At 36.4% G+C, this 12,143-nt stretch overlaps 2 protein-coding genes across 2 annotated transcripts; both read left to right on the forward strand.

Annotated features, from left to right (window-relative positions):
- The first annotated feature begins 3,327 nt into the window (after window positions 1-3,327).
- LOC131076049 (uncharacterized) lies at window positions 3,328-4,383 on the forward strand. The gene has a single exon (XM_058013075.2). It carries the CDS (start codon window positions 3,328-3,330, stop codon window positions 4,381-4,383), a length of 1,056 nt encoding a protein of 351 aa, XP_057869058.1.
- A 4,904-nt stretch (window positions 4,384-9,287) lies between these two features.
- On the forward strand, window positions 9,288-9,821 carry LOC131076050 (uncharacterized). Its single transcript, XM_058013076.2, has one exon. It carries the CDS (start codon window positions 9,288-9,290, stop codon window positions 9,819-9,821), a length of 534 nt encoding a protein of 177 aa, XP_057869059.2.
- The last annotated feature ends 2,322 nt before the right edge of the window (window positions 9,822-12,143 follow it).

A 12,143-nucleotide genomic window follows, 5' to 3' on the forward strand; every position in this document is an offset into this window, starting at 1 on the left:
GAGAGAGAATCAGATGAGGATCCTCAAAGAACACATGAGATCAAAGGGAGAAGAAGTAGCCAACCTACTTATCTTTTGGATTTCCCCAATAGGGTTTTGAAATTGGTTCTTCTCTGATACATCTTTCCCTTGCAGATCCTATAGAACCAAGGTAATTTCTTGTATCTAGGATTCCACAACAGGAACCTGTTGTGAGTTGCCATGAAGGGTAAAATGTTGCATTTACTCCCTTGACTGGAATAATGAGCCCCTTGAACCTTGCACAAAATTCCCATTCACTATCTGATTTCTAAGAATGCATTTACCTGGAATTTTTCCAATCAATCTCTTAACTCTCTGTTTCCATGTTCCAACCTTCGAGACTATTTCCAGTTGTCCATAGAAGCCTCGTTCCAACTTCATTTCAACATAGATGTTACCAACATCCCCTTTTGACCCATTCAAAAAATCCTCTTAAATACCCACTAGGAAGCCTAGTGCATCGCCAATTTTAAAGAGCTCTTCCAGATACCATAACTTCGAGGGTAGTTCCTCTAAGGAGAGCCAAGCCAGGGATTTTTCAATCTTATGAGAAACAGGATTAAAACCTGGCTTCCAGTCAATAAAGTAGAAGGTTGAACCAAGATAGAAGATGGGGTTACCATTGAGAATACCATCCTTCAGACTGGAATCATTGCATTCAATGAAGAAGAAGTCATTTTGCATGGGATGAACAAAGACCATACCAAAGAATGAAGAACACCATTTCATGATGTCTTGGCTACTACCTCGAATCCCACACCACTTAGCAAAAAGGGCATTCTCTTTGAAACGCCCTATCTTGGGGTTCAATTGAGATGATGGCATAACAAAGAGTTTATCCTTTCTAAAAATGGTATTACTTTTACTAATGTCCTTCAATTTTTTATTTTTTATTTTAATTATATGTTTGTTGATTTGCCATCATTACTTTATGTTTTATTCATTTTAATTTAAAGATGAATATTAACAAACAAACTTTTAATAAGAATTAAAGATTTGACATACTTAAATTCATCAAAAATACTATCAAAACAATACAAAATATTAAAAATTAAAAAAAAATAGAATTTATGAACAATATTTATTCATTTATCTCTATTTTTCAATGAAATTAAATAATTCAATTTTTTTTTTAAAAAACCATCTTAAAATCATACCCTTCGATGTAAAAGGAACAAATTCAAATATAAATCTTTATTACGAATTTACATTTAAAGCACTTTTTCTTTTCTCCTTCATGGTCTCAATGCTCTCCTTTATAAATTTGAGTAAATTTCGCCATGATTATTGCCTCGCCACATTTATTTATTTTCATTTTGTCCAGAAAATACAAATTTAAAAAGTTTTGTTCCAGAATATTTTTTCACATTAAAGAAAATATAGAAAAAAAGTGTCCACTTCTCCAATGCTTCGTGGAAAAATCCGCAGAATTCCTCCGTCGATTTAGCATAATCTTTGATTGAAGAAAAAGGCTTAACAGGTGTAGATTTCCTTTGGCATAATCTTTAATCAAAGTAGTTCGTGGGGATCAAAATAAATAAGTAAAAGATAGTATGTGGGGATTGCTTGGACGTGTGACGTGTAATTCTGCCTTCAAATCATATAAATTGATTGCTTGGACGTGTGACGTGTAATTCTGCCTTCAAATCATATAAATTGATTGCTTGGACGTGTGACGTGTAAGACTATACCATACTATAACATTTACTTTCATTGTGATATAATCAATATTTACAACCATTAGTTTTTGAAAAATCCATAGATTTTTTAAGCACTGTGTGATATCTTGTTAAATTGTGCTCCCATCAATCACAAGATCAGTATTAATGGTCTAAGACATAATTAATTTACATTTTTACAAATTCTTCTTCAAAAAGATATATTGTTATATGAAGTTATATGGTTGGTATGGTTCTATATTACATAGCGGCTGTGATTTTAGATAGAATTATGTTTTATATTATATAGCGGCAGTGATTTTTTGGGTTTTTGAAAGCATGATCTATGATTTTAGATAGAATTATGTTTATTAATTCCTTTCTGGCTGATTTCAACTGATCCCACGCAGGGCTGTTTATAACAAAAATACTGATTTGAGGCATTGCCCACAAAGCTCAGCGAAATGTTTTGCTACAAACTCCATTGCAAAACCAACTCTAAATGGACAGCTTTCGCCAATGAAATAGGTTGGTAGATTCGCCTTCGTGATTTTATTTTTTATTTCAGTTGTGATTATCTTCTTTAGGCATCGACTTGCTTCTAGAATTCAAAGTTGTTGGATGTAGTATATATTTGTTTTGTTTATGTATTGAGAATGTCTGCATTGCTGTTTTCTCTATTTATGAGATAGCAATCCAAAATGGTTTCTGATTGAAGTAGGTTAATTGAATTGAATTTCACTACCCAAATCTTGGAATTTTGTTTTCTTTTTTTGTTGAAAAAAGAAAAATTATCTTTTAAATTGTCTAACAGCTGTAAGGTATATGTTTCAAAATAAAATTATTATAAAGGGTCATAGTTCAATTGAATGAGTACAATTGGTGAGAATGATGGTATGTGATATAAGATCATTCATCAAAATTCAAACCTTAGAAACGTTTTAGCTTAAAGTGAGTTGTGGTTTTTATATGCTTACTCAAAATATTTTGAACTGTTACATAAAGACAGAGATACCGACATTTATATATTCAGACTTATTTCCCTGCAAAACTAAAAGATTATTAGATAACGTATTTTTTACAGATTTAATAAGCCTAACAAATAAATTTTAGACCATCTTCAAATCTTGACATCATATAAAAAGGTGTAGACAAGACCGTGAGATACAGTTATTTTTTATTTTTAAAAAATGAACAGAACCACTATTATAATTTACCTAAGGTTAGTTTAAACAAAAATAACTAAGGTGACATTCCATCAACACTCTAGACTTGGTTAATGTATGGGGTAACTCAAGTATTGGGATCCTTCTCCTTGCCTCTCTTGCTACTGTTTTAGCTGTCCAGGGACGTTCTATACATTTCTGTGCTTTTATGCTCCAGAGTTTAGCCCCGTATGACTTCTTTCCAACTATTTTCTTAAAACATGTATAATATTGCTTTACAAATGATATTGTATTCTTAATCATTTAAAAAATATCATATATTACTACATTTAATGGTGTTTAACTTGTTGAAACTCGTGAATTTTCCACAGAAAGAGATCAGAGCAAATTCTACACGTTCAAAGAAACAGGGCAAATCTAAGAAAGGGAAGAAGGATTTTCACATCGGGTATTGAGATTCAGCAATTGTGAAGGAGACAACGATGAGCGAGAAAGGAGGTGAGTCAGCAACTCTGAAAGAGACAGGCATGAGGGACAAAGGAAGTGAATCAGCATGGGTGGAAGAAGTGAAGTACAGATACACAGAGGGAGCTTGGAGTAGAAAAAGGATGAGAGAGTCTTTCGGCACTGTTTGCATTTACAGAATTCCCATGTTTCTCAGGGATTTAAATACTGCAGCCTATACACCTCGTGTTGTATCCTTGGGCCTTTTCAATCATCAACCCACTAAGGAGTTGTCTGAGATGGACCGTCGCAAAGTGGACGCCCTTCTGAAAATGTGGCAAAGGCTTCCACCACAAAAGCAAACCTCCTTATTCGATGTGTTTAATAAAGAATCCTCCATCTCTCGCATAACAAGCTGCTACGAAGAAGAAACAGATGCCGCGGATGATACTGATGTTTGGAATTGCCTTCTGGATGGCTGCTTTATTCTTGAAATTCTCAGAGTTCTGACACGGCCAGAAGAGAAAAAAGATCAGCCTGGCTTTCCTCCTCCTTCAGATGCTGAGGAGGATTCTGATCCCATTTACAACAAGAACAGGATCAGATCTTGCCAATTTGATAGCCTGGGTGATTTTTTCATGATGGAAAATCAGATCCCCGTTGTGGTTCTGGTAAAGCTATTGCAATTGGAGATGGATCCACCTCAGAATGCTGCGAAAGAATTGTACAGAATGCTTCGTGAAATAACTTTAATAGTTCACCCTTTCCTAGCCAGGGGGTTTCGCAAGGAAACACCAGATTGGATTGAAGAAGATAAAGATCTGGAGAAATACAATCACATGCTAGGATTGTTCCACAGCTTTGTGACAGAAGAATACCTAACTCGGGGTCAAAAGGATAAACCCCAACAAGAAGCTAAAAAGGATTCTTCTGCTATTTGCATTTCAAAAAAAAATTGTATGGGCAAACCTCAGGAAGGAGATCAACTGCAAACTCAGGGTGATAAAAAACAAAAAGAGACCGAGAAAAAACATGATGATGAGCGGTTCCTCAAAGCATTGAAATTGCAGAAAGAAATGTTTGTATTACAGTGATTTGAGATACAGAATAAGGCAAATAAATAGAACAGCATCTGATGGAAAACACACCGTAAGGGTGGTTGCATAACTGGGAAACTAACTAACTACCACCTTAACTAACAGTCTAATGAATTAACACTAACATTCCCCCCTTAATACATTAGGGTTACAAATAAAGCTACAAAAAAAATACAAACTGCACTTTGCCAAGAGGCTTATTTAGTACATCTGCAACCTCGGAAGAGGAAGGACAAAACTTGAGTTGAATACTGTGCTCGAGAACCTGTTCCCGAATATAGTGACAATGCACCTCAATGTGTTTGGTGCGTTCATGAAAGACAAGATTCTTAACAAGTTTTAAAACATCTTGATTGTCATAGAACAGTACTGGTGGACGATCATCTGAAATATCAATATCGAAGAAAATTCGACAGAGCCAAGCCACCTCGCAGACAGCCTCCCAGGCAGCTCGATATTCACCTTTAGTGGATGAAAGAGATATGACATTCTATTTCTTACTCATCCACGAAATAGGGCCAGATCCAAGATGAAAAATATAGCCTAAGGTTGATTTGCGATCATCTAGAAATCCAGCATAATCTAAGTCAGCATAGCCCTGTAAGAAGAATTCCTCATTCTTCTTATAGTCCAGACCATACTCAAGAGTACCTTGAACATACCTCAATACATGCTTGGCTGCCATCCAATGACATTTCTTTGGTTCCTGCATGAAGCGAGACAGATAGCTTATAGCAAAGCACAAATCAGGTCTGGTGTAGGTCAAGTAAATGAGACTCCCAACAAGTTGTCGATAGAGAGTCACATTTACTTGAGGCGAATCCTGGAAATGAGAAAGTTGTAGACCTTTCTCCATAGGAGTTGAGATGGGTTTACAATCTACCATGCCAAACTTGTCCAAGAGTGTCTTGGCATATTTCATCTGAGAAATAAATATATGACAATCCTGCTGCCAAAATTCTAAACCAAGACAATAATGAAGTAGTCCCAAAGTCATATCAAAAGATTTCTTCAGATCATGCTTGACAGTATCAATGAGATTGTCGGAGCTCCCTGTAATAACCAAATCATCCACATACACCACAAGTATGACAATCTCTATGCCAATCTTCTTGATATACAAATTAGGATCAGAGGGACTACGGATAAAACCATGTTGTAAGAGATGTCCATCTATTTTAATGTACCAAGCTTGAGGGGCTTGTTTAAGTCCACAGGGAGATTTGATAAGATGACATACCTTGAGAGGATTTTGTTCATCGAGAAATCCGTCAGGTTGGACCATATAGACTTCTTCTGTAAGATCACCATTCAAGAAGGCAGTCTTGACGTCCATCTGATGAAGCTTCCATCCTTGTTGTGTAGCAAGAGCACATACCACTCGAATAGTTTTAAGCTTTGCAGTGGGTGCAAAGGTTTCTTCAAAATCAATACCCTATTGTTGAGCATATCCTTTTGCAACAAGACACACCTTGTACTTGTTGATGTATCCATTTGCCTTATACTTTGTTTTGAAGACCCATTTGTAGCCTATGGGTTTCTTTCCTGGAGGTAGATCAACAAGATCCCATGTATGATTCTTCATTAGAGACTCGTATTCAACATTCATGGCATGCTTCCAATGAGGTTGACTAAGAGCCTCAGATATGGCGTCAGGTTCAGTACTTTCTTCAATTGAACTCACTAATGCTAAGTTCACTCCATTTCTGGTGTGACTGCGGGTCTGTATCCTGGTAGAAAGATCAGGAAGAGAACTCAAGTGAGAATCGCGAAGTAATGATTGCACTTCTTTGCTGGTGTGACTGCATGTCTCTATCCCAGTAGAATGTTCAATATCTCCACTATACCTAGTTCATCCTGGAATCCTTCATCTGCATTGGGTGATTCAGACTCATCATTAGTCGGAAAAAAAATCTTATGAGAGGACGATGGAGACTGTGTAGGCAAGCGAGAATCAAAAGCTATTTCATCAAATACCACATCATGACTAACAAGAAGTGTATGTGTCTCAAGATCCAAGAGACGATATGCCTTGGACTGTGAACTATAGCCCAAGAAGATACATGGAAGTGTCTTAGAATCTAATTTCTTGCGTTTCTGAGCTGGAACATGCATATAGGTAGTACAACCAAATACTCGCAAATGAGAAACTGATGGCTTATGGCCACTCCATACCTCTTCTGGTGTTTGATGTTGAAGAACCGTTGTCGGAGCCCGATTGAGAAGATACACAATAGTTTGAATTTCTTCAGCCCAATATTGTTCACCTAACTTGGTCGTGGAAAGCATAAAGCAAGCCATTTCTAAAACAGTCCGATTGTGCCACTCAGCAACACCATTCTGTTGAGGGGTATAGGGAGCAGTCAAATGATGCTTAATACAATGCACGTGCAAGAACTCCTCAAATGCATGAGATGTGAATTCCCCCCCACGATCTGAGCAAAGAACAAGAAGAGGCTTGCTGGAGTCATGAACAGCCTGATGGTAGAACTCACGAAAGCGGGAGAAAGCTTCACTTTTCTGATGAAGGAAGAAAACCCAAATCTTTCGAGAGAAGTCATCAACAAATAACTGAAAATAGCGACAGCTGTGAAAAGATGTAGGAAAAGGCCAACAAAGATCAGTATGAACAAGAGCAAGATGCTCGGTGGCATGATAGGAACTAGACGAAAAGTGATCACGATGTTGCTTCCCTGCAAGACAACTAGAACAACTAGGCAATGAAGAGGAGAGCGGAGGAAGAACCTCTACCATGGCCTGGGATTGCAAAAGAGAGAGAGAGCGGGCAGGAAGATGACCATATCGGTAATCCCAAAGTGAAGTGGACTCAACAATAGAAGCAGAAAGAGCAATTCCATGAGAAGAGAAAACACCAAGTGCAAAGAGAGGACCCCGTTTAAAACCATGAGCAATGATCTCACTATCGCGAGAAATAAGACAGGACTTAATACCATCTTGAACTTGAAATTCTACCTTAAGTCTATGATTTAGAAGTTGACTAATAGATAAAAGATTGCTAGTAAAACCAAGAACATAAAGTACATTGGAAAGAGAACAACTGCCTTCAATAAGAGGGATAGTAGCAGTACCAATGCCTTCAGCGACATATTCCTTATCATCAGCAATACGAATGAGATCACCAATTGGAGTGGAATCCAAAGTATCAAACAAACCTTTATCTCCAGTCATGTGTTTACTAGCACCAGAATCAATTAACTAGACATCTTGTGAAGAGGGAGATGTTTGAGAAACCAAGACCAGATTCGGATGCACAACAGAAGTAGGAGCAGGAGTAGACGTATCTTCATCGGAGGGCCCATCAAAGATGTCATCTTGGTGAGTAGAAACATTTCCTTGCTGATGTCGTCGACCACGAGATGAACAAGAATAAATATGGCCAAATGTACCTTCTTTACTGGATGCACCTTGAGTAAGACCATTGTACCAACAACGATCAGTATCATGAGTAGGAGCATTACAAATAAAACACCATCGAGTGGAAGTACTTTTTGGTGGCACAGGTGGTGATGGCTGTATCTAAGACTGTGAAGATCATCATCGGTGTCAGTGAGAGACAAGAGCTTTTTCCTCAAACTCCTCATGCAATGAGTGAACAACCTCTTCCTATTGAAGCAAATTGACAAGCTCTTCAAAAGATACCTGTTGTTTGGTGATATTTAAAGTGGTAACAAAAGTCCGAAACTTGGAAGGAAGAGCATGTAAAGTGATGGGAATGATCATCTTATCCTCCATTGTTTCACCAAGAGCCACTAGTTCCGCTTGAAGAATAGACACACAATAGAGAAAATCAGCTACATTTTCACCGGCTGACATAAGAAGAGTATACAGCTGAGACTGCAAATGAAGAATTTTAGTCTGATTCTTTGCTTCAAAGATGGTGGAAAGTGCATCCTAGGCTACCTTGGATGTAGTTGCATCTCAAATATAAGGTTGAACCTCATCAGCGATGCTGAGAGTGATACGCATTAGTGCTTTATTAGCAACTTTATCAAACTTCTTTTGTTCATCAGCATCAGTTTTGTGTCGTGTGATAGTACTAGAGATAATCTCCCATAGTTCTTCAAATTGAAGAATGGTCCTCATCTTTGTTTTCCAGGCAGCATAATTAGATCCTTTAAGAAGCTGAGTGTCGGACAAAAGAATCTTTGGGGCAGACACGATAAAAAACAATAATAACAAAGAGCAAACACAAAAATGCTTTATTATGCTGGTATTGATTTTAGAGACGAAGAGTCCACATACATGTATGAAAAATAGTCTTATTTAAAGACGACAAGAGGCAAAATGAGAATGGTAAGCACGTGCAGTGAGATGGGGACGCTTTGGTGAGCGTTCTACCTCTTCTTCATCATCTACATCATAACCGGCTTCAAGTTACACATTAATCTGTCTGGCTTGGCAACGAACGTCAAACAGAAAGTATTCAAGGAGTCCGTTGCGGATTAATTCATCAAATGCAAGGTTTCCAGTATGTCGAAGAGAATCAAGCAAAGCAAAATAGAAGCCTGTGCTATCATTCACAGCTTGTTGTGCTCCATGATTACTCTCCACACTACATGCATCTTCAGGTGTTGTCGACATTCACTAATCTCCAAGCCAACGACTGTAAAACTTGCTTCTTTTGTACACACCAAAGACTCAGAACAGAATCACCTTCCTTCAGCGCACTGTTCCCTTTCTTGCTCTGATACCAAATGAAATTGCAGAAAGAAATGTTTGTATTGCAGTGATTTGAGAATCAGACATCTGATGGAAAACACACCGTAAGGGTGGTTGCATAACTGGCAAACTAACTAACTACCACCTTAACTAACAGGGTAATGAATTAACGCTAACAAGCATTTATAAAGTCTTCGGCTTCTGAGCTGTTTGATTCAGGTATGAAGTTCGTGCCTTACTTTGGAGTTCCATCAAAGGAAAAACTATCTTTTGATAAGAATGAGAGGGCTCTTTCTCTGCCCACGATTTTTATCACAGATTCTTCCGAGATGATCTCTAGGAATCTGATGGCCATGGAGGCATGCCGGCCAGAAAGTGCCAAACATATTTCATACTATGTATTGCTGATGAATACCTTAATTGAAGGAGAGGAGGACGTTGCCGTGCTGAGGAGAGCAGGGGTTATCCAGAGCTCCATGGGGACCGATGATGAAGTGACCGATCTGTTCAATGAGCTTTGCAAAGGAATTAACTTTCAGGATATTGATGAAGACCCATTTGTGAAGGTAAAATTTGATCTGAATGGCTGGTATAATGACCGGCACATGGTAAAATTGAAAAAGTGGATGAAGAAAAATCCCAAGTTTGTCAAGAACGTATCTATGTTTTGGGCAATCCTACTTGTTTTAGCTGCTGGTCTACCCACTTTTTTCCCAATATTCCAAAAATATATAAAAAGTCAAAACAATTCTTGAATGAAGCTCACTCTGCCAGCTCTAGTTTATTTTTTTCTCCACCCTGTGATGTAGGGTGGACTCTTTTAGGTTCCACGCTAGCACGAGTGCACTGAATAAGTCTGTTTGGTTTTCCGCACTACTATTATGTATTATGTATATTGACGACTTTATGCAATTTCAAATCAATCTCGGTTTCTACATATATTTTATTATGTCTAGTTACTGCATAGGGTGTTTGCTTCGAAGTCAATGTTATATGCATATGAAGAATATTGGGAACTTTTAAAATATTGTATGAAAAAATAATAATATATAGTGATATATATTGTGATTTGATAAAAGTAGTTTATCAAGAAGGCATGTAATTGATGTGGTAAAAGAAAATCACTCTTAAAAAATGGAGGAATGAAATTATACCTTGAAAAGTTGATGAATTTTTTTACAAATATAAGTAAAGTATTCATGTTATTATGGTTCACTTGACAATTTGGAAGATCCAAACTATCAAGGATAGACTTATAACCTTTGATCATGTCTTATTTATCTTATTCTATTTAATGATCAATTGGAGTTGTGAAAATAAGAGAAAGTATTACATTGAACCAAGCAAACTTCCTACTTTCATTATAATCAAAAGGATGCCACTATCACACTAAGAAGTAGAATAACCACATGGTGGAGACTAGCGATGACATCTATGCTTAGGGGACATATGGGATCCACATCGCAATTAAATAGCATGGTTATAGTCATGACAATGCTTGTGTAGAGAGATGGCATCTCTGCTAGTACAAGAAAGTGACACATGAGAAATAGTACACAAAACATTAGCCTAATGCTCAATAAGAATCTACAACTGGGAAAATTTAAAATCAATTATATCAAATTTGACTTGAATATATAGCATACCATTAGAGCATATGATGATTGAACGATATAGATGAAAAAAAGAACATGCATTACAACACTAAAAAAACAAAGTAGTATTCCTATCTTTCCATGTAGTAGATATAAGATCTACTTTGAAAGCATGCCAAAATTTGGAGAAACTCCAAAGGCATTCTATGTTAGTGAGCTAAAAGAATCATATCATAGGATGTAAGTTTTGGCAAAAAGTGTTTGAAGAAACCCATTAATCTAGGTCCATATACCTCTCCAACATGGATAACACTAGAATACTATGTTTGATAATATCTAAGTATCCACACAAAGGATAGACAGGGTTAGAGACAATCAAGTGGATAATCTAAGATTCAATAAGTAGAATTTAGTAAGGGAGACACCAAGAAAAATGAGTCAGTTTGGACTTCACATTGTAGCCCAAACTATTTGAAACCTAATTGATGTCATTGAGTAGCGCAATTGACTTGAGACTCCACTTTGCATTGAGTTTTAAAATTATGGGTAGGTGAGGAGAGAGCCACGAGTAGCCTTAAAAAGTAGTTTCATTCTATAAAGGAGTTTTTGGATCCCATCTTCAATATTTCAACCAAAGCCTTGTACAACTTCCAATATTATGTCTTATCTAAAGAGGATTAGATTCCATAATGGTTTAGAAGGATCTTCAAACTCTTGATTTCTAAATTTGTATTTAGCTTTAAATTTTGGCCAACGTGACCAACAATTAATAGATTTGGACAAGATGTCTTATTTAAACAAAATACATCTTTTGAAAACATTTCAAGCGTAAAAATAAAAAAAAATAGAAAGATTTCTATCATGAAATGAGATCATATGAGACCACCAAAGAAAATACTAGTTTATAAAAAATATTAATCTTGAAATCATTTTGACTCTACATATTCAAAGGATTAATGGCTTCTCAGGACTTCCATATACTTGTGGAAAAAATTCCTTGAGCTTGCATAAGATCCTTTATATTGAGAATGTAGTGAAAGCCTAGACCTTTCTAGGCCTATCTAGCATGTATAGATTCAAAATTAATACAATGCCAAAGAATAATTTTCTAGGCTCAATTGATCTTGAAGGATTCAATAATGTAACTTCCACACAAGTCTAGACCTTTTGTGAGTATCAATAAGGCCAACTTTAATGAAGTTATGTAAAAGATAATAAAATTACAAGTAACTCTATGTGACCATTATCCCTAGTTAGAAGAGGCCTAAACAAAATGATTGATTAATATATGTAAATTTTAAAGGAACCAAATAGGAAGAATATTACACATTGGTGGTAGCAAGAAATTTGAAACAAAATTTAAACTTATCCATAAGGATAAGAAGCATTTAAATCTAGAATTACAATTTATTTTTAATGTAAGTTGGAGTACTTTCAAAATGTTGAAGATGAGTATTAAAAACCAAAATGAATACCAAAAAA

Source organism: Cryptomeria japonica, chromosome 10, assembly GCF_030272615.1.
Source record: "Cryptomeria japonica chromosome 10, Sugi_1.0, whole genome shotgun sequence".
Lineage (NCBI taxonomy): Eukaryota > Viridiplantae > Streptophyta > Pinopsida > Cupressales > Cupressaceae > Cryptomeria > Cryptomeria japonica.

Bases quoted from the DNA above. Each gene is read 5' to 3' on its own strand.
- LOC131076049 (XM_058013075.2), top strand. From the start codon at position 3,328: ATGAGCGAGAAAGGAGGTGAGTCAGCAACTCTGAAAGAGACAGGCATG.
- LOC131076050 (XM_058013076.2), top strand. From the start codon at position 9,288: ATGAAGTTCGTGCCTTACTTTGGAGTTCCATCAAAGGAAAAACTATCT.